At 46.2% G+C, this 22648-nt stretch overlaps 1 protein-coding gene across 3 annotated transcripts in view; it reads left to right on the forward strand.

Annotated features, from left to right (window-relative positions):
• The window catches only part of l(2)10685 (5-methylcytosine rRNA methyltransferase l(2)10685), a 109804-nt gene that overhangs the window by 59527 nt on the left and 27629 nt on the right, over nt 1-22648 (forward strand). For all 3 annotated transcript variants that reach the window (XM_077629637.1, XM_077629638.1, XM_077629639.1), the window contains exons 4-5: nt 1053-1184; nt 20092-20246. In XM_077629637.1, coding sequence (XP_077485763.1) covers nt 1053-1184; nt 20092-20246 — 287 coding nt within the window. The remainder of the gene's footprint in view (nt 1-1052; nt 1185-20091; nt 20247-22648) is intronic.

Below are 22648 nucleotides of genomic sequence, written 5' to 3' on the forward strand. Positions count from 1 at the left end.
CTCTCTTACTTTCTTGTCTTTCAGTTTTTCAGTTATAGTTGTTCTGCTGAACTTTAGTTTCCATGCTTCCTTTTGTCTTTGTTTTCTGGAGGGCCGGGATGTGTAATGTCGCTGCACGCATGTTGGGCTCATTTACGCATCCCAGCAATCTGCCAACGCACATCAACAAGTGAAAGGCGGAGGTTATGTGATCAGCCCGTCCACCAAACTCACTACGAAAGAACATGCCTGTCTGATATCAGAACAGCCATTACATAGTGCGCCTGCCCTCCCCCAATCCTACAAAAGCTTTTCCCGCCTGAAAAATAAAACAGTTGAAAGTAAGCGCTGTTAAGACTGGGCCTCCCAGCCTGTCTCTACCACTGCTGCCACTGTTGCGCAGAGCCGCGGCGACACGGTGAGTCAAACAAAACATTTATGTGCAGTATAAACAAGGGCGTTACATTGTCGGCACAGTGGCCGAGAGCACAATGGGCGCGGCGGTGCGCCGGGAGAGCGTCTCTCTCGCTTGATGTCTCCGTCTGCTCGTCTGCTGCTCCCATCCGGTGCTACTCATACGGTGCATCTCTCCTGCCCGTGCTGGCCCTGGGTCTCCACTGTCCGTTGCAGCAGCCAGCCGTTCAAACCCTGCAATCAGGTCACGGTCACAGTTCGAATTTGACAAATAAACGAGAGGAGCTAGGCCGTTCGAAGTTTGCAGCCGGGAAAGGGCTGCCACCGAAGCGTCGGTTGCGGTTCGAGCTGACGCTTGCGAGGGGTGAGGGGGAGGATTCTGCTGGGCGTGCCTGGATGAATCGCGCTACAAGCCGCGACTTGTCCGAGAGTCCGGGCTTGCTGTGTGCAGTGGTGGGCACACAGCACTGGCTTACACGGATGCCAGCGGAATGCGTGCTCGGGCATAAGTGCGTTCATTGTTTGTCGTCCTTGTGTCGTTTCATCAGAATGAATGCTTCAGAAATGCTATACTAACGAGCCCCAGTGGTTGGTTTTTCATGGATGCCATAGAGCAAGCTTTCCTTGATGACTTCATTGCTGGGTTGGTGGTTGTGCAGACTGCTATCATCTGGATGGTGCGTCACTGCTGCCCGTGCTGGCCCTGGACCTGCAGAAGGGGGATGACGTGGCCGACCTGTGTGCTGCCCCTGGGGGCAAGCTGTTGGCCACTTTGTTCAGTGGACTGGCCGGTACGTGCTGCTGCTACATATTAATGCATCCGTGCAAGCAGAAAAAATTGCGTCTGGCAGTAGCCATGGGGCTACGAATTAACTACCTGTACCAACATAATATGCTACCTGGGACATAACAAACCTCACCTCGGATATAAAGAGCTTTCGTGTCAAGTGTGTTGATCTTGGTTACCTAAGTGTACCACCTCAGATATAACAAACTTTAGTGTGTCAGTCTCTTATATAACAGATGTTTAGCTGCTAACACATTCAAACGATCCACCGAGGATTGCCCAAGAGTTTCCATGCCAGAAAGGTTGCTTCGCAAAATAGATAGGGGGGACAGCATTGTCCAATTTCTGTTCTCAGTAAGTATTGACTCTCTCGCTGTGTCCATATTTGTTTGGAAGCAAAAGACTTCGTTTATTGCTGAAAAAATTAAATTTGTAAATGCAACACTTCTTTTTGCTGCCACTTTAGTCAAACTGATGACATGCAGCTGTTGGGAAGTCAGTGGCGGTGTAGACTACCTTCAGGGATCCACGCACTGAACACTATCTTGACACGCTGCAGTTTGCTCACGAAAGTGACCAGTGGAGGCGATACCTGTTTCATTGCCTGGCTTTTTCTGGCTTGCAAAAGGTAGAAAAGTTTTGTAATCTTTACACAGTTTTCAGTGAAAGGGGCATCTTGTCATTAGAACGCAGTAATCTGTGAATACACTGCAATTTGAATGTGTCTCAATGTCCCTTTATATTCCCACGACACACGGGGTGCCTACCAACGTGAAAACTGTTTGGAGGATTTAGTATATCTCGGAAAGTGAGGTATAAGCCAGGCAATGCGAGCTCCATTCACAGGAAGTCAGAGAAATGGGCAACTTGCTCAGCTGCACCAGTTAGCCTTGCGCAACTCCCTCGTGCTGTACACACTGTAGTGCTTTTGGGCTTTTTGCTCTGCAGTCCCATGGGACTGAATGATTTGACCCTTTGTACGGGGGTGTATAAGGGTAATAATACGCTTTTCCCACTCAACCACGGCTGGCGCTGTTCAAGACTGCCGACCCCAGCCCGTGATAGCGAGTGCTACCGAGCGCATGCCGACCACGGCGGTCTTTGCTCTGAGGGAGAAAAAAGAAACAGCACTCGGGCTGACACAAACAAGGCCTTTATTGCTACAGCAACAATAACACTACCCAACAACAAAATACGCTAAGGAATCGAGGTAGTCTGACTCACCAGCAAAGTTGCGAGCGAATGTTGGCCCCACTGGGGCAGGTGAGAAACTCCGAAGTCAGACGAGCTAGAGGGAAAATTTTCCCACTAGGCCTCACCTCACTGACGAAAAGCGGAGCACCACGCCGATACATCTGTATGTGATGAGTTTCCCAGCCAGAGAGTGAGAGCTATCCCCAGTGCATGCACGTAGCAATCGCGCCATCTGTAACGCTCACGTTGCTGCGATGCCGGCGCCCTCCCTTGTTAGTTGAAGTAACGAGGAACTTGAGAGGACCCATTGCGGAAAAGCAAACTGAAGGGGGCGAGTCCCCACAGTACTGAGCAACAACGCTATTGAAAACAAATATAAATGTTGTGGTCATAATGTTTACAATCAGATTAGTGATCATAGAAATTTTAGTTCTGTGTTTTCTCCTTCTCTGTGTCAATGATTAAAACTTTAGAATGCATGGGTCAGCATTTGGTATTTGCCAACGACTGCTAAATGAATTATCACTGACTTTCTCTCCTCATGCTGTTTCGGTTTCAGTTTCATGAACTGAATGATGGCTGCGACTTGTTTGGATTGTTTAGGTCACATGAGAGGTGGAAAAAAAACTGCAGTATGGTAATTTCTGATGCTTAGTTTTAATTCACTAACGGGTACTCAGCTTTCAAATTGTAAAAGATAATCAAAATTTATTTTTCTTTTTAAAGATTGAAGTATCCAGTCATATGACTTGGCCTCTGTGCATAATGAAGTTTCTTTTTGGAAACTTAGCAGCAAGTACTCCAAAACAAATGTTTTACGAACCACGGGCTGCGTGCTGTATATCTCATGAGGATAGAAAAATTGGTGTTTTTGAATCTCGGTATCTTTACGATGCCGCAACCAATCAGCGCTGTGTTGGGCTCGATGGAAAGTTTGTTCCCCCGCTTTCAAATCTGGTGCCCAAGCTTGACCCCACGTTCAGAAGCAATGATACAAAAAGCAGAAGTTTCAAGGTCTCTTCATGTGACTGCCACGTCTTAGCATTGGTCTTCTCTGCTGTTGTTCATAACAACTGGCGGATGCTACAAGGGAGCCTATGAAGCAACGTCTCCTCTTGCGATCGGGGCGGCTACACTTGCTCGATCGTGTCGAATTATATTGTTTTGGCTGTGCTATAAAATTTAGAAGGTGCTGGGTTTGGGTTAGGCCTTTGTGATCGTACACGGACACTCCTTTAAAATACTGTGTTTACACAATTGTAAGTAGACCTATTTTTCAAAATTTGAAAATCTGAAAGGGGGGGTCAACTTAAAATCGAAAATTGAAACCAAAACATCACACCATAAATAAACGTGAAACAAATGAAGTATCAGGCATGCTACAGCGTGGTTGCATTTTTTCTGTGCGGCTTCTTCGCATTGCTCTTGGTGCTGGCCTTGAGCAGCTGCGGTGTCAACATGCAGAACCGGCATCCGCACCCCACGCGAGGCCACCGATGGTGGCTGTGGATAAGCAGCAAACAGGCACCAGCCCACTCCTCACGCGTGGCCGCGGATTGCGTCTGTTGATAAGCGGCGTCGGCCTGATAACGTGTTCGAGTTCTACCCTTAATAGGCATCGTTCAAGTTTTTTTATATTACACTTTCAACTACGCACTCGGTACTCAAGGGAGTGTCAATACTTGATGGAAGGGCCGCTGTTCCAGTCCCGGCGGCACCGCCACTCGGAATCGCAGCGGCGCTGGGGAGTGTTGGTAGCCAGCGGGAGAACAGACGCCACTCACACGTAGTTTCTCTCTGGCTCTGACGCATTTAACTACTGCCGACCGCGTTTCACAAGTTTTTAATGTAGCGCTTCTTCATTTGTGCTCCGGGTCCGGTAAGCGACCGGCGCTCGTTCACGGTTTATTCAAGCTGTGGATGTGCAGCCAAGTTGTTTGTGCGCTTATGCGAGCACACAGGAGCCAGTTACCATCATCAGCTTGACTACACCCACTGCAGGACAAAGGCCTCTCCCATGTCTCTCCAATTAACCCTGTCCCTTATCTCTGCAAACTTCTTAATCTCATCAGCCCACTGAAATTTCTGCCGTCCCCTGCTATGCTTGCCTTCTCTTGGAATCCACTCTGCAACACTTAAAGGGGTGCAGACACCAAATTTTTAATTGGCGTGTTCTTTGTTTCAAACGTTGCGTATTGTCCCAGGACGCGTGATACATGCTGCGCAATTATATGTGCGGTGAATAATTTATTATTGAATTATTTGTACTGAGCGATTTCGGTTTCAATTTCTGAGTGTCGGGGTGTGCTGCGGGCGACATCACGATCAGGGAAGAGCAGCAACCCTGGTCACATGGGCCCCAAAAGTTGTGACGCACGTATTGCTGCGTCGTCTGCTCTCGCACACATGCTGTGCACAGCAGCACTTTTCAAAATCATATGCCGACAAACTTGCTCGGTACTGCCAAGTGAGCGAGGAATGAGTCTTGAAACCAAGCGGCCCGCTTCGGCCGATTTCAATCGCCATGCCGCGTATGCCAACGCGGTTTCTGCGTTGTATTTCGCTTTGCCACGCCGACGCCGAAGCTTGGCGGACGTCTGTGTCGGTGGCCCATAGCTGACCCTGGTCACATTACAGTGACACGATGCCTCACTTTTCCTACCAGCCAATACTCGTCTCTGTCTTCACTTCACGCCGCCTGCGCAGCCGCGCTGCGAGACTGCTCAGGGTCCCGTGGCTGCTGATTGCGATATCTGCTGCTAGGTTAGCAAACAGTTCTTGCATACACTAAATGAGTGCTTCCAGACAATTTTACAGGGTTCAGGATTAACCGCACGGGGACATAACTCCTCCAAGAATGCGCCCATGACAACGACTGCATCTCGGCGCTACTTTTGTTTACATATCTGCATCTGTATACAGGCACCAATTGCGCGTTAATTCGGCATGAATTGCAAGCTGCGTTCCACTTAGGCTAAGCAAGCTGATCTCTTTTGCGCCGGTTGTGGGTTTACTTGTTTGCGCAGTGCGATAACTTTGCAAGAATCGCCGAAGAATGCCAGCGCCAGCCTGGGGAATGCTTCATAGCCAGGTTGTTGACAACGCGTGGGACCGGCGCTTCTGACTCGTTGTAACTGCTTTTTCCGATGTGTCCAGTACTTGAATTTAAATTGGTTTATCTAGAGGTATGTTCGGCACCCATTTTAGATAAACAAAGTGGCTTAACTTGTTGCCCTCAAGCGACGCCGACGCCTGTAGCTGCCGCCGCGGGCGCCTGCAGCATTGACCGACAGACTGGGTCACACCGCCTAGCAGCGGCACTTCCCGCTTGATGTATTTGCGTCCTAAGGTGTAAACAATCCTCGATTTAAGGTCACTGTTCTCTAAACTACGCTTGATGACCATATGTATCCGCTAGAACTTGTGAACTCGCTCTGCACATTCGCCGAAATTGCAAATATGAACCCGGCGGGACTCGCTAGGCCTATTCGTTTTGCAGGTGAGCCGAAGGGTGAACATATGAAATGTAGTCGCTCGTTTCCCTTATTCGTATTGTGGTGAAGGTGCAGACAAGAGAGTCATTGTCTCATCGAAGTGAAGGTTTCACTTGGCCGCCGATATAATGTGCCGGCTGGTGCATCAGCAACGGCATATATGCTGATCAGCACACCGAAAGCTGAGTCACTGATGTCGCGCGTCGCCGTTCTTGGTACGTCACGTTACTGTGCTGTGATGTTACTGCTCTTCACTGATATCGTTCCCCAGGCTCTACGTCGCCACCTATAGCGCTAGCGATGGGCTTCGATCATGCGAACAAGCACTTAGGGACTCTTTGGAGCTCAATTAAAATATATTTTAAGCGCCTTTTGCATCCAATGCTTCGCCGTGGGTGACCTTACATACAGAGGAAGCCCATAACAAGCTTGCTATAGCCTCAAAATTTGATGTCCCAACCCCTTTAAGGGGAGACACGGGTCTTAAGATTGAAATTTTTATTACTAGATATATCGTAGTAAAATCATGCATGCATATAAATTTTTTTCCGTTTTCAAAAATATAATTAGTTTCGATGTACCTTAGCTGCCATATTATGGAAAAATAACTCAGCCTGATTAGCTATTTTTCACAGGTCGTTAAGACACTTTCTCTCAATATTTTTGGTTTCAGTTGAAGTGGAGGTGCAGCCCAAAGACTTGCCATGCAGAGCCATGTTATTTATACTGTTATGGAGATATGTCTCCGCATAAAAATGTTCAATTATGTCGAAGCTGCATAATTACCAAATATATTTAACTGACATCGTTTTTTAAAGAATTTTATATGTTGGCTCAGCCATAAAAAAACAGCATAGTTCCATAGTACAGTTTTTCTGAAATCAAGAGTATAAGATTAGTTGAAATTGCACCACTCACACATAACCAAACTTCCATAAGGCTAGTAGTCATGTTGGCGAAAAATGCAAAGCTGAGAAAATGGCATTTTAAGTTTGCATGCCAATCTTGCGGAGCCCTCAGAAAATGGCAAAGTGAAGAGGTTCTGAGAGAATCTCACAATGGTGAGTAGTACCAGTATGTTGGGAATGCCACCAGCTTTTGAATAAGACCCAGATGGCGGCTATCAGGGACGTGATGGCAGGAAGTGTACGGCACGAAGTGCTGCCGCAATTTGCTCTGAACTCATCATTTCGGCGCTTCAGAGGTGTCAAATGCATCCATTTTTTAGTAGTTGGGGGTTAAATGCGACGGTGAAACTTTGTGCGCAGGTACTTCAGAATATATTGATTCCGAATGGGCCATTTTTGAAAAATCGAAATTTTCACAGTGTTGTACTATTTCAAGACCCGCGTCACACGCGGGTCTTAAAAACTTAAAAACCATCGGTCATCTTGCCTTCACATTACATACCCCGCCCAAGCCCATTTCTTCCTTTTGATTTTGATTTGCATGTCATTAACCCGTGTTTGTTCCTTGACCCGCTTTGCCCTCTTCCTGTCTCTTAACATTAGACCTATTAGCTAAAGCCAACCACAACCAGCTGAAAAGTACTCCATGTGCAGAATGAGGGAGCCAAGAAATGCTGCATTCAAAAGGGCGCCAAGGACTACATCATTGGTGCCTTCAGGCAGCAGTGGTGGTCTGCTTTGAACGCTTTTTTTTGCTTGTTGTTCATTCTGTCTAGCTGTTTTGTTCATCTCAACTGCGCTTATTTGTTTGTTTCTTGCACTCTTTACACCATACTGCAGGTCAAGGTATTCCTTATCAGTTCAGGGAATTTAAATTTCTTGTATGAATTTTCTTGTCAGTCTAAACATGTCTACAGACACTGCGTTGCAAAAAATTTAAAGCTGAAAGTTTGCGCCCCCCCCCCCCCCCAGAAAAAAATTCTAAGCATGTCTTCACCTTATAATAAACTGCACATCTCCAACCAAAAACTTTAATTTTAATCCAACGTTTCATCAGGGGTGACTGAGGGCAGTAGCTAGCGTCTTTAAGTATGGGGGGGTTAAGTCCCTGGGCATATACTGGGGGCAGGTTTCCTTTTGTGCAGTTGATGTTGTTCAGGGTGGTTTGGATGTGGATTCCAGAAGGAGCCTTTTGTCCAAACCACCGGGAACAACATCAACCACACAAAAGGAAACCTGCCCCCAGTATATGCCCAGGGACTTTGCTCTTCAACTCAACGAAAAAAAGTCGCCCACAATGTGACTAACAGCCTTAACCCCCCCCCCCCCACCTTTCGCATCACAGCTGTGGTTCCTTTGACCCCCTCCTCCCTTCCATACTTAAAAGACCTAGCTACTGCCCTCAGTTACCCCTGATGAAGAAGCTGGGTCGGCTTCGAAGTTGGTATAAAATTAAAGTTTTTGGTTGGAGATGTGCAGTTTATTATCAGTCTTCAAACCCAACCAGACAGGCAAATCTGTCAAAATGCTTAGTTTTCATGTCTTCACCTGTAGTACACTTGTAGAAAGGCTGTGATTGTTGAGCCACCCTTCTGCTACAATTTGTTCCAGGTTTTTCACAAGATTCAGAAGAAAAATGAAGAGTTGAAAACATAATTCATTAGCTGTAACATTGAAAGCTTTTGAGAGTGCTCGTGACATATCTAATGTGCTTAAAAAATGCCATGTAAATCTGTTAAGAAATGAAAAAAATTCTGAAAGCCATATGCCCGCTTTGAAGGTGCACTAAAGCACTTTCTGAAAAAAATGTTTGGTTTTATTTTTTGTGTGTTTTCATGAATATATAGTTTCAGTTGTAGACAACATAGCCACAAATTAAGCCCATGGAAATAGCCACACGCATGGACTATATGCTTTCATGAGACTCAATCTCACCACTTTGCGACGGCTAATGAAAACAGTACTATAATACTTGAAGACATTCAAAGTAATTTTTATTACTTTTTTTGCACATAGCTTAAGCAGTAGTTTGTTAGCACTGCTACATATATGTGGTTCAGAGAACATATCACTGAAATAACAAGCCTAAAGTGAGCGGACAGTGTTTTCTCCTATAATTATGAAGCCCCATAATTGTGAAATATAACTGGCTGACATCATTGTTCACAAAATAGGATTAATTGGCTCAGCCATAAAAATAGCATAGCTTCGTAATTTACATGTTTCTGAATTCAGCGGTATCAGAATAATTGAGTTCGCACTATGAAAACAAGCCGAAAATTTCTATATGCCGAGTCATGCTGTCAAAAAACGCAGAGTTGAGAAAATCGCATTTGAAGTGCATGCGCCAGCCATTCGAAAGTTGTAGAGGCCTCAGAAAATGGCAGAAAGCAGACATTCCAAGGGGAAGTTATACCAGGATAGAGGGAAGAATGCCAGCTTTCAAACAAGACCAAGACGGTGGCCATTGGGGGTGTGGTTGTGCGATGTGACGGGCACCATGTTCTGCCGCATTTTGCTCTGAAATGGCGATTTCATCGCTTTTTAGTGTCGGATGTATGGATTTTTTTAGTAGTTGGACGTTGAATTAGACCTTGAAAATTTGTAGTTAGGTACATTGTGTATGTTGTACCCGAATATGGTATTTTTGAAATATCGAAATTTTTGCATTTTTTTACCGTTCCTAGCAAAAACCAGCAAAAACAGACACAGGACCAGAAGAAGGCACACACACATTGTCTCCCATGAATAATCAACTTTCCAGAAATTCACACTTTGACCATTTCAAAACCTGCATGCTCCAGGAAGGGCACAGCTTTCAGCAAGAATAGTTTTATTACTTTGTGTTTACATAAGATTTTTTGCACGTATTAGATATAATTTCATTTCTATCTTCTCAAAATTATCCAGTTATATTTTCAGAAAACTATTTTCTAGTATATATTTTTTTCTCTGCATCTTCCGAAAAAGATGGAAAGTTTAGAAAATGCGGCAGAAGGCTGGTTCAGCATGCGTTGCGTTTGTACTGGCGTGCTACAGGCCAAGACACTCGTACCTTTTTCTCACAAGCCACAAATTTTGGTTTCGAACTTTCGTGATGCAGTGTCCATTGACATATCTAGGCTGAGAATAAAATTTCATAAAAGAAACCTAAATTGACGAATTTGTAGAATGATGAATGTCTTGACCTGCACAATGGTCCTGGAGGGCAAGAAAATAAAAGGGTTGAAGTAGATAAATCAATCTTGAAGAAAGCTGCTTCTCAATGTGAGCATCTAGGCAGAAAACAGTCTCTGAGAAAAACGGCCATTGTTTAAGCGTTTCACCATAGTCTATAGCCGCCACAGTTTATGGAACAGTTTTATCAGTGCACTCATGGCCAATTTCAGCAATGAAACTTAGGGACAGCATAAAAAATGATGCAACAAGCAAGTAGAAAAAGTAAAAAAAATTATTTTTTGGCATTTATGGTATTACAAAGCCATAGCCTCCCTTAAAGGGCTACAGACACATAATCTTATTGCGTGTTTTCTTTCAAATGATGCATTGACACTAGAATATAATTGATTACCGTGTGTTATTCGCCTACGACCACGAAATAATTTATAATTTAATTTCTTCTCTTATGTTCTTTCAGTTTCATCAACCAAACGATGGCTGTGGCATGTAGTTGGACTTAAGGTCATGTGAAGCACAGGAACTCCACAGTATAAATGCTGACACGTACTTTTAATTTTAACTCACTGCAGCACTTAAACCAGAAAGTTTTAAGGGCTACAATTACAACAAACGATGTATCAGCATTTATACGTAGAATCACGGTGATATGTACACGGTTGATACGAATTTCGCGATGATATGAATTCGCAAAATTCCCTGGCTAGAGTGCACTTTGTACGATACGCGGAATTCTGGATTTACGATCTCTCCCCCTCCTCTACTGATGATACGAAGGCACGAGCCACGACTGCACCCTTGAGCAATCAGCGCGGCCTGCTCATCACCCAAGTTGTGATCGCTAATCGCGCGATATGCACCGCGGGCACTGAGTGGCAGTGCGCGGCCCCCACATCGCCTAAGCCATAATTGCCAATCGTGCGACACGCACCGTGCGCTGTGAGTGGCGGTGCGCGGCTCACAAATCTAAGTCGCAATCGCTAATCGTGCGACACACACCGCACGTTGTGAGTGGCAGTGCATGGCCTGCAAATCTAAGTCGCAAGCGCTAATCGTGCGACATGCACCGCACGCTGTGAGTGGCGGTTTGCGGCCCGCAAATTGTAAGTCGCGAGCGCTAATCGTGCGACACGCACTGCGCGCTGAGTGGCAGTGCGTGGCCTGCACATCTCCGAGGTCACGATTGCTAATTGTGCAACCCGCACCGCGTGCTGTGAGGGGCGGTGCATGGCCCGCACATCACCCAAGTCGTGATCGCGACACACACCGCACATAGTGAGTGGCAATGCACGACCCGCACATCGCCTAAGCCACAATCGCCAATCGTGCAACACGCCCCACGCACAGTGAGTGGTGGTGCATGGTGCGCACATCACCCAAGTCACGATCTCTAATCTTGCGACACGCGCCGCACGCAGTAAGTGGCGGTGCCCCATACATCGCCTAAGTCGCGATCGCAAATCGTGCGACGACACCCAATGCGCAGAGTGAGGGGCAGTATGCGTGCCGCATCACTAATCATGTGGCGCGCACCACGCGCAGTGAGTGGCGGTGCGTGGTTCGCACATCGCCTAAGTCGCAATCACTAATTGTGTGACACACACCGCATGCAGTGAGTGGCAGTGCGCGGCTCGCACATCGCCTAAGTCGCGATCACTAATCATGCGACACACACCGAGCATAGTGAGTAGTGGTGCGTGGCGCGCACATCGCTCAAGTCGCGGTCGCTAATCGTGCAATGACTTGCAATGCGCAGAGTGAGTGGCAGTGTGCGTGCCACATCACTAATTGTGTGACACACACCGCGTGCAGTCAGTGGCGGTGCGCGGCTTGCACATCGCCTAAGTCACGATTGCTAATCGTGCGACACACTTTGCACGCAGTCAGTGGCGGTGCACGGCCTGCACATCTCCCAAGTTGCGATCACTAATCATGCGGCACGCATCGCGCGCAGTGGATGGCAGTGCGCATCTCGCACATCGCCTAAGTCGCGGTCGTTAATCATGCGACACGCACAGCGCGCAATTAGTGGCGGTCCGCGGCCCGCACATCGCCTAAGTTGTGATCGCTAGTCATGCGGTACGCACCGCGAGTAGCTAGTTGTGGCAGCACAGCAAATGAATCCCGTCAGTCGTAAACAGATCTGTGTGAATACATTTTTCACGCTTTGGCATACACATTTTGCTGGTTAGGATGATATGAAATTTCGGATGATATGAATTTTTTTGCAACACCGGGAGATTCGTATCACTGAGATTCTACCGCCATTTTTTTCATGCCTTATGTGACATTGTACATCACGTGATGTGACGTAAAGTTCAAGTTTTAAGGAGCGAGCAAGAAAATGGGGTGAGCACTGACTAGCAACTGAAGGGTTTATTCGAGCAAAGCTTATAAATATACAAAGTTCCCGTAACCAGTTGTGCATGTTCGCAGATAAGAAACAAAACGACGAAATTCATTCGGGCTAGTCAAGATATGATATTTTGCCATGATCAACAAGAGACGGTGTGCTGAAGTTCTCGCAGTTGTTAAGGATAAGGTATTCTTCAACTCTTTTTGTTAATTTATCTTTGTTCTCATACAGTTGAACCTCGATTTTACGAAGTTTGTAAAATCGGCAGTTTACTTCGTAATGCTGAAATATTGCTACATTGAAATTCATCTGCTAGCTTGGTAATACACCAAAATTGTGCTTTGGATTACTCACAGGAAACACCTTTATTTGCAATTAAGGTGGTCCTTTACTCTTGCCCTTTTTTCGCCAGCAGCTGCGACGTTACTATACTGTGAGCAGATGAGCCACCTCAGCATATTTTATAATATTTTATAATGCCAACCACCTTGTGGGTAACAGGGACGGTGCACCCGTCTTGAGTATTGGTTTTTCTGCCGTCATCATCCTCTTGTAAGTTCCCCGAACGCACCGCTGACATGACGACGTGTTGCGCTGCTGCGACCTCATGGCCTTCAGCGGCAGCCTTGCGTCAGCTTACGCCATTGGGCCACGCCATCTATCCCCCCTCTCCTTCACCCTCCCCTTTCTCCTCTCTTTCTACATATCAGCAAAAGTGAGAAGAGTGCCCTCCAATCACCAACCAGAATTGAAATCAGGCCCATCCTGTTCCTCGTGTTTTCCTCTATAAGCGTGAGTGTGTATTGTCAAAGATCCAATGCAAACCGCTCTTCGAAAAAACAATTCTATCAGGCTCAGGGACCAACTCGTGCATGAGCTCATGAAAGCCTTTCATATGCGTATCAATGGACATAAATGTGTCAGTCAGATTTACGTCCATTTCTCTGAGGGATTTCCGGTTTTCGGCCAACTCACTCTGGTACATAGGGCGACATGTGATGTTCATAATGATAGCCTTGCGTTGGTCTTGTTATGATTTTCCTATATACATGTGCATGTTTTTTGGAATAAACTTCAGTTGTGAGATAGCGTTTCTTAATCAGATCTTTCGTCTCCAGAGATAGCTTGTCAATATCCTGTCGAACCATCCTCCTGCTTACTTCTGAATAATGAGGAATCCCACACCTAGTTCTCGTCTGCCTGCTAATCCACGATAGCACAGTATGTGCCCATGAGGGTGTCTAACCCTACAGACAAAATAGAACTAGCAGAGCTATCGAAGAACAAATAAGCGCAAGGAAGCCGACATAAGGAAGTTTAATGTGGAGAGAATCGAGCATGCTCTAAAGAACAAAAGTAGCCTAAAAGCGGTGAAGAGGAAACTAGGCATAGGTAAAAGGTATATGTATGCGTTAAGAGACAGGAAGACACTGTCATTAACAATATGGATAAGATAGTTAAAACAGCCGAAGAGTTTTTCACAAATCTATACAGTAGCCAGTGTAATCAGAATGCTAATGAGAGAGACAGTAGCGAACAGCAATACGTCATCCCGCCAGTAACGAAAGAGGAAGTAAAGAAAGCCTTAGGAGCAATGCGAAGGGGAAAAGCAGCTGGTGAGGATCAGGTAACAGCAAATCTGTTGAAGGATGGAGGAGCGATTGCGCTAGAAAAACTAGTCACGTTGTGTACGCATTGCCTTATGACCTCTACCGTACCAACAGCTTGGAAGAACACAAACACTATCTTAATTCTTAAGACAGGAGACGCCAAGGACTTGAAAAATTACAGACCAATCAGCTTGCTGTCCGTTGCTTACAAGGTAGTTACTAAGGTAATCACTAATAGAGCCAGGGCAACCTTAGACTTCAATCAACTAAATGATCAGGCAGGCTTTCGTAAAGGATGTTCCACAGTAGATCATCATATTCACACAATCATTCACGTGATAGGGAAATGCGCAGAATACAGTCGAACTCACATGTTTCGAATTATTGGCTATATCAAGCGCAAAGATTATCCTCTTGAAAGTATTACGTAAAGTATAGGACAGTTGCGTAGTATATCGAACTCTAGTTTCGCCGCACGTTCGATATTTCGAACGCTGTGCAGGGCCCCTGGAAGGTGCGTTGTCCCCAAATACAAGCTCCGTGCTTCCGGTTTTAAAGCGAAAGCTTTACTACGCCAGTCAGCGAACCATTTTGGCTCGTCGCGCACTTCAGCCATATGCCGTGGCCGACGAACGACCTTGAGCCGTTGTTGCCTAGCAACGCCGCAGCTGCGCTCCAGCAGATGGCGCCGGCATTCGACGCCGCTGCCGTCACCGCTCACTCCACCAGATGTGCTCCGCTAGGGTAGAGGGAGAGGAGGTGTTGCCTCGCGGGGGGTATATATAAATGGAGAGCGCGAAAGAGAGGCAACAATGACAGAACGAAGCGAGGAAGAGAATTTGTGCTCAAGAGACGGCAGAAGAACGCGCCCTCACGACTCGAGAAGCGTCGTAATGAAGATGCGGCTAGAAGGAGTCGTGCCACGTCCCGGAGTGACTCTTCAACTGCGGAAGAGACCGGTTTGAGTTCTCGAGAGCGTCGAAATGAGACGCTGTGTAGACGACGTGCCGAGGGAACAAAGCTTTCACAACTCAGCTAAGGTTAACCAAAGCTAAACCACAGCCACTTTTTTTGTAATTGCATCATGCGAATCGAGTTTTAAGTGTAATTCCACGTCTCTCTCTCGAATTTGATTACAGCCAGTACTTTCAGCACTGAATATTATTTCTGTTGCTCGTACATATATCGTGGTTCTTTTAAACTGAGCTTGTTCTGTCACTAGATGGAGCTTTGGCAAAGTCTGTATCGGTGACAGCTGGCTAGCTGAGAGACGTATGGTGCGGACGCATCTTTCGGTGCTCTTCGTATTACGCATAGTGACCAGGACTGGGTAGACTGACGAGTGCGAGAGCGCCGTGACTACGTCAAATAGATGAGTTCTTTCCTCTAATGTTTTCAAAGTAAGATGCGTTTAGGTTTAAACTGGTTAGGTGAAGTGCAGGCTAAAGAGCAGAATTTAGTTCAGTGGCCTAACAAACGGATCTATTCTGGCCAGCAGCTATAAATTTTCCGCGCTCATTTATGAGTCAACTATTTTAGAAAGGTAGTTATTCCTTTTCTGGGTGATCGGCATTTGCGGTAGGCAGAATTTTATTTGAGCACGTGGTTGCAAGCGTTTTTTTTTTTAGCCTGTATATTTTTTTTTTAGCCTGTATATATTCTACCATTGTGTGGTAGCAATAATCTAGTGCTGCTAAGATGGTCAAGCAACTGAAGGTTAAGTGCAAGGAGTGTGAGGTGTCAGTGAGTTTGAAGGAAGCGTGGTTCGAATCTGTAGAGGAGGCTGAAGGCGCGGATTTTATGTGCATATGCTCCGTTTTTAGTGCACGCCTGGACAGGGCTGACCAAGTGAACACAAACCTAGCGTTACGTATGTATGTGTGTTCTGGAAATAGCGCTACAGGTAGAGAGGGCAGAGAAGCGCGAACTTCAAGAACAGCTTAGTCAAGTGTTGGAGGCAAAAGCGACGCCAAGCGAAGCCACATTGGCGGACATTCCTGCGCAAGCCACGTGGATGGGGCCTGCACTGGCATGGACAGCGATAAGGAAGTAGGTGTCAGGCAGGTTCACACAGTAACATCTACACACGCGTGGCAGCTAGGAAGCCTGGAGGTGATGGAGAGAAAGGGAACAAGCCAACCCAAAGGAATGAGGTCGCAGTCACTGATGAGAGGCCTCAAAATCCAGAAGTTAGGATGGAGGAAGAGAGTACCTCGCTTATCGCCGGTGACTCAAATATGTGTAGGTGCAAAAGAACTATAATGGAGCGTGTAAAAAGTTATATGCGGGCAGCAGTCGGGGCATCCCCAGGCAGGACAATGGACGCAATACTGAGAGCAACAAAAAGCGAACCTTCTGAGAATGTTGCAGAGCGCAGTTTGGTAGTGGTAGGGGCGGGACTAAATGATGTCCTGAATGGTGAAGCCGCAAAAGTAGTGGAAAGATTAGCAGAGGAAGCTGTCGATATAAGGGCGATAGCACAGCAAGTGTAGATTGTGGTGTGCACAGTGCCGGAGGTGCAAGGACGGAATGGAGAGGTTACCCAGGACGTTGTGGCTGTTAATCGAGAGGTAACGAAGTCAAGCCAGGAGAAAGGCTTTGAAGTGGCAGACATAAAAAGGGAAGTGCATAGAGCAGGCTTTGGCAGAGGCTTTACACGGGATGGCATTCATTTTAGTGGAAGGGTAGGAGCAGAGATCGGCTGGCGCCTGGCAGGCCGGGCAGTAGCTTTTTCAGATGGTCCACGGCGGCTTAGGGCGTAGGGGTAAGTATAAGCAAAGTAGAAAGTGTAACAATGGTGGCTGACGCCAATAAAATGGCCACTAGGAGGTCCAGGAAGGAAACTACAAAAAAAGAAATTTAACACCAGGATCAGGTACATAAACATGCAAGGCGGTAGAAAGAGAGCGAAATGGTTAGAGATAGAACAGCAGTTAAAGGATGAAGGAGTAGGTGTGTACGTGCAATGCGAGACACATCTCAGGGATCCAGAAGACCCACGGTTTATTAATGGCTACGTCTGGGAAAGGAGCAACAGAACAACAGCGGAGAGGTAGGGAGGAGGAGTAGGTATGCTGATGCCTCAAGGAACGAATTGGCAAAGAATAAAGTCAACCTGCAAAAGACATGTCTGGGTATCTGCCACAATTTCCGGTAAAAGGATATGGCAAGGAGTAGTTTATTTAGGGATAGGGGACAAATGCAGGCAGGAAAACAAGGATATAGTTAAGTGTCTCAATGACAACATAAAGCAGTTTGGAGAAGGCGCCGATATTATACTGTTGGGGGACATGAATGGCCACATCGAGGATCTGGATGGATACACAGATTGTAACGGGAAGTTGATGCTAGACTTCTGGGAGCGACACAACCTAGTTATTGTAAATAGAGAAACTAAATGTGAGAGACAAATCACGTGGGAATTCCGTAACAGGCAGATGACCATTGACTACTGCCTAATGTCGCAGGGTATGTATAGCAAGCTCGCAATAATGGAAATATACGAAGAGGGGAAGCACAGTCTGGGAAGTGATCATAAGCGTATTAGTCTACAGTTGGGAGCCCTGATCAAAATAGAAATGCAGAGGAGTCAAAAAGAGAATGCAAAATAAAACGACGAACAAATAAAGCTAATAGCAGCCGGCTAGAGTAAGCAATAGAGGAGCGCTCCATGGAAAAGTGGGATTATTATCAGCTAGAACTACTCATTAGTACAAAAATGAAACAAGTAAAAGGAGCAAACCGCTGGAGAGGAAAGAGGAAGCCACGAAGCTGGTGGAATATGAAAATTAGGAAGCCCATCGAGCAACAACGAGTGGCTTCAAAGGAACACAGAGAAGCAAAGAGGGCGCAGTTAACTGAAGCGGAAGTAGGCCAAAAGTGGGAATTTTGTCGACAAAAGAAACGGCAAGTGCAGGTCCTCGTCCTTCATCATCATCATCCTGACTACACCCACTGCAGGGCAAAGGCCTCTCTCATGTCTCTCCAATTAACCCTGTCCTTTGCCAGGCTAAAATAAAGCAGTCCTCTGATTACTGACTGGCGGAAGTTCGCGATGCAACTAAAGGATGGCCAAGATCATTCTGAAACCATACAAGCTGGCTTTGTAAAATGAATTAAACAAAGCAGGAACAGATTCAGGATACCGAGGAAAAATGTTTAGAGGGAGACGACGCTGTGAACTACATTGCATCAGTTATAGCTGAGTCATTTAGGAAAGACGATAAGGTAATCGCCCAAAATGAGAGAGCAACACGGGACACCACAATAGAAAACAGCTTAGAGCTGACCAGTCTTGACTGGAAAAAAGCGGATAAATCTGCAGTGGAAATTACCATGGTGGCAAGTGCCACCACCTTGTTTCAAAGGGGACACTCCATAGTGTGACGTATTTTCATGTGGTTAATGAAATCTGGAAATTACTCTTCTGCAGTAGCATGATTTCCAAACTACAGACCGCAGCTTCACGAGCCAAGATCACGTGTGCCTAATATTTTCATTGATAAATTTGATATCAAGGTGTTGATAATTGCCAGCAAACAGTCGTAGAACAATTCGGCCATGCGATGGCAACAAAAGCCTAGTGAATGTATGACAATGAAAGCACAGTAACACCGAGTATCATATGTGGCATGACGTGTAATGGGCAGTAATAAAAGCACACATACTTCACTGTCCCCACCTGCATGCAGTCTGCAAAATGCAAAACTTTACTTTTAAGCATGTATTATCAGCACATAGTATCCAGGGAAATGCTGTACTAAGCGTGCTTTACAGTGTGAATCTCTAAAAGTACGCACATAACTGAATAGCTATATAAATGCATTCTAGACACCAGCCAGGTTAAAAAAAGACCTAAACATATCTTCATATCACTTCATTTCACGCGTTATCACAAATCAGCCAGAAATGGCAGTGCAAACCCTCGGCAAGGCTAACCTCTCCCATGTTCAAGAAATTTCTTGAGTTCATGTCAAGAGCGGTACAAGCAGCAGTGAAATTCCTTAAGTATTAGACTAAGAAAGACAGCAGTCGTTAAATGTGCATCAGTTTTTAAATGATGGACTCTTTTGTACTGAAACTCGCTAAATATTGTGAAATATGCCTTCAAACTAAATCTGCTAGCCACTTTTTGCACCTATATCTAGAAAAGTACTGTGATCTTTACTCGTAAACTTTAACTGCTAATTATGTTTAAAAAAATGCGAAAAGCCATATTTCAATGGAAGTTAAGAGATATATGATAACCACAATCGTAATGCATGGTGTTGACATCAGTGCAGAAATAAATTTAGAGATGAGCATGTTTGGTATCTCTCCTTAGAGAAGGAAATTTTTAAACATGAAAGCCAATGTGCACTGTGGCATATGAGCCCAGTGGTGACGACGTTACTTGTTCATGTCCCCAGCACCCTTGTTTTAGCCACTTCATTCCCTGTACCAAAACGTCACATGGATAGAAGCATCAAATCGCCTACGTGCACTTGTTGTCTATATAGAAGCGAGCTCACAGGTGCCAGCCAATGCGTATAGCTGTGGTACCGAGAGCGTGGAGGGAGACTGTCGTTACTCTCAGGACCAAGGGGCTTGAGTGAGGGAAGCGGTGCTCCTCCTTCTCTCTACATTCCTTCCCGCAGAGAAGATGGACGAGCACTTGTGTGTCTCTCTCAGCTGCCTTCATCTTAAGTGGTAGTATATTTTAATGTGATAGTATTTGCGATGCCATCCGTGGCCGGTGGGGTTATTTCCCTCTCCACTTGTATGGGATAGGAGGGAGAGGCCATACTAAGAATGACTCAGCAAAATTAAAGATGACTGAGAGTGCCTGAATGCGATAAATATGACAAAGAATGGCTCGGCAAAAGATCAAGTTGTCAAAGCAGAGATTGTGTGTGCATGAAACATTGGTGCTTGAGCCACAATGCAAGTTTGACCGTTAGAAATGTGGTGACGGAGGCCAGATTGTCCACCACTGACCAAAATGCTTGTCATGGAAGCAGTTTCAAAGCATCTTAAATGTGTCTCTCATTAGTACATGGGCAAAGTCGAAAAGGCGAATGCTGTCACATTTCCTCCACATCAGTATATCACCCCTGAATTTTTAGAGGCCACTGTAATGGGGGAACCCTTTTGGAGCCCTAAATGGGGGCGGGTTGTCCCATTGTGTGCGCAGGCAGTGCAGTGGCATGTGACGCATCACTATCGCGGGTGCAGCGCCTGCGCGAGTGCCTGCAAAGCTACCTGCCCAAGAAGCAGCTGCAGGACGTGTCGGTGCTGCAGCGTGACCTGCTCCTGCCCAACAGCCTGGCACAGCACTCCTTTGACAAGGTAGGCTGACACCCCCTCCTGTTCCTTGTTGTGGGTACTGCAGCGGTGGCCCAGTGGTTGAGTATCCACCTCGCATGTGGGAGGTGCGGGGTTTGGTCCCCAGTGCCGCCGGGTACCCACCGGTGAAACAAAGGGTACAAGTCTTCCCCTGGCCTGGTGCTCGGCTTAATCAGGGTGAAATGGTGGGGAAATGGATCCTTGACCCCACCTTGAGCAAACGAAAAATACCTTGTGCCATGGTGCTCTTTGGCCACAGATGCCCTTGCGCCAAAAAAATCCACTATGATCATCTTCCTTGTTGTGCCCACTCACTGCCTCAGAGGGTCCACGTTTGGCTAAGTGGTTGAAGGAGCCCTGAAAGCGGTTGTCAATAAAGGACATCGCTTCACGGATATCTGCTAGCAAGAATTTTTTTAATGCGTTATGTTGAAGCTCAGTTATCTGTAGTCGAAGTTTGAATTTCAGCATCTATATGGCTTTCCATCTCCTCGGTTATTTTTTGCACACTCAAATGTCGGCACTCCTCAGCCTGCCCCAACATTCAGCCTGCCTACTGCTGGTTGCGAATGGGGAGGGGGACCTGCCGGAGTGGTGCAGCTGACTGGCCACGGCATTTGTATGATGTCTGAAAAAAGTCTAACCAATAGCCATCTCTTAACAGAGTTATACAGGAGTGTGAAATTTGAAATGCAGGTGTGAAACAGTCGCCGGAAAGTGCTCACCAACTTTCATGCACGATTATGGATTCTCTGCTAAGTGTAAAAGTATATTATTTCGCTCAGGTGTTCATGACAACACAGTGTAGATATTGAGTGAGTTAATGCACTTTCCCAACCGGCGTATTCAGCATGGTATGGCCGGTGGCAAGTACTTTCCCAAGATGTTTTCGAGCCCCTGGAACCTGTCTACAAACAAACCGTGCAGCAAAAGCAGTTGACAGAAGCACATTATGGATTTGTGAAACCACAGTACTACAAGGTCTGGAACACTTAATGTATGTGCGCCCATTGTTGTGTTGCACCTGACAGTTGGTTCTGTCCTCGTGCAATGCAGATTTCGTATCCTGTTGAGCGTCTGTGGTTGCTTTGCGATAGTTTGATGAATCAGTGCAAGAGAACGCCACGTATCAGAAGGGCTGTACACTTAGCTTCTGTGTTGATTACCTTCACCTGAACAAGATAACGAAGACAGATGTCTACCCCTTCCCATGCACACTGGACCAGCTGTATGATGCCAAGTACTTATCTTCAAAGGATTTCAAGAGTGGCTTCTGGCAAACTGAAGTCAATAAAAGCAATCGGGAGAAGAATGCATTCATAATGCCTGATGGTCTCTTCGAATGCAGGGTAATGCCTTTTGAAGTTTGTTCCGCACCAGCGGTGTTCCAGTATGTGATTGATACAGTACTGGCAGGCGTGAAGTGGCAGATTTGTCTAGTGTACTTAAATGATGTTGTTGTCTTCTCTTCAAACCTACATGGCCGCCTGCAAAAGGCTTCAAATAGTGCTGGAGGCAATCCAGTCATCAGAGCTGACCTCGAAGCAGAAGTGCCACCTCACTAACGAGGAGCAGCTGTTTTTGGTTCAAATCATACCTGCAGAAAAGAGCTGCTTTCACAAAATTCCCGCAGCCTGCTGGCAGTAAAGATTTCTGGTATAATGTGCCTGTCATCGCGGATTCGTTAATGACTTTTCACGCATTTCGGAACCCCTGACGCACCTGACAAAAGCAGATGTTCCATTCTGGTGGGAAACGGTGCATATTGAAGCCTTCAAGAAACTTCAGCGCCATTTGCAAGAGCCACCAGTGCTTGCAAACTGTGATGAAGCTAAAACTGGAATTCACTCTAGTGTAAGTAGCTTGGGCTTCTGCGCCATTCTTGTGTAAAGGAAGAAAGGAACAGAGCGAGCCGTTGTGTATGCAAATCGCTCGCTGTCAAAGACAGGGGCTGACTATTCAATGATGAAATGCTTCATGATCATATGGGCCACATTGAAATTCCGCCCCTGCATCTGTTGAAGGCCATCCAGGGTTGTCCATGACCATCATGCATTATGCTGGCTCGCTAACTTGAAAGCCCCCTCTGGCTACCTCGCTTGCTCATGCCTGTGACCCCAAGAGTTGCCTTCCTAGGACCTATCAGCAGCAGCACTTTTGCACAGCAGCAGTGCTTGGACACCGACCTGCAATGTCTCGAGTAGCTGAAAGGTGATGGAACCTCCTTCTTCAGAGGGGTTCGCAAGCCAGGTAGTGCACCAGACAAGACCATTTATTACCGGCTGACAAAGCAGAACATGCAAGAAAAAATATGCACCGCCGTACAGCACTCATGCTAGCGTCCAAGCTCCTCAAAACTGAAGTAGCGGAACGTAGCCGGTGGGTAGTCGCAGAAGAAAGAATGT

This window comes from Amblyomma americanum, chromosome 7, assembly GCF_052857255.1.
Source record: "Amblyomma americanum isolate KBUSLIRL-KWMA chromosome 7, ASM5285725v1, whole genome shotgun sequence".
NCBI lineage: Eukaryota > Metazoa > Arthropoda > Arachnida > Ixodida > Ixodidae > Amblyomma > Amblyomma americanum.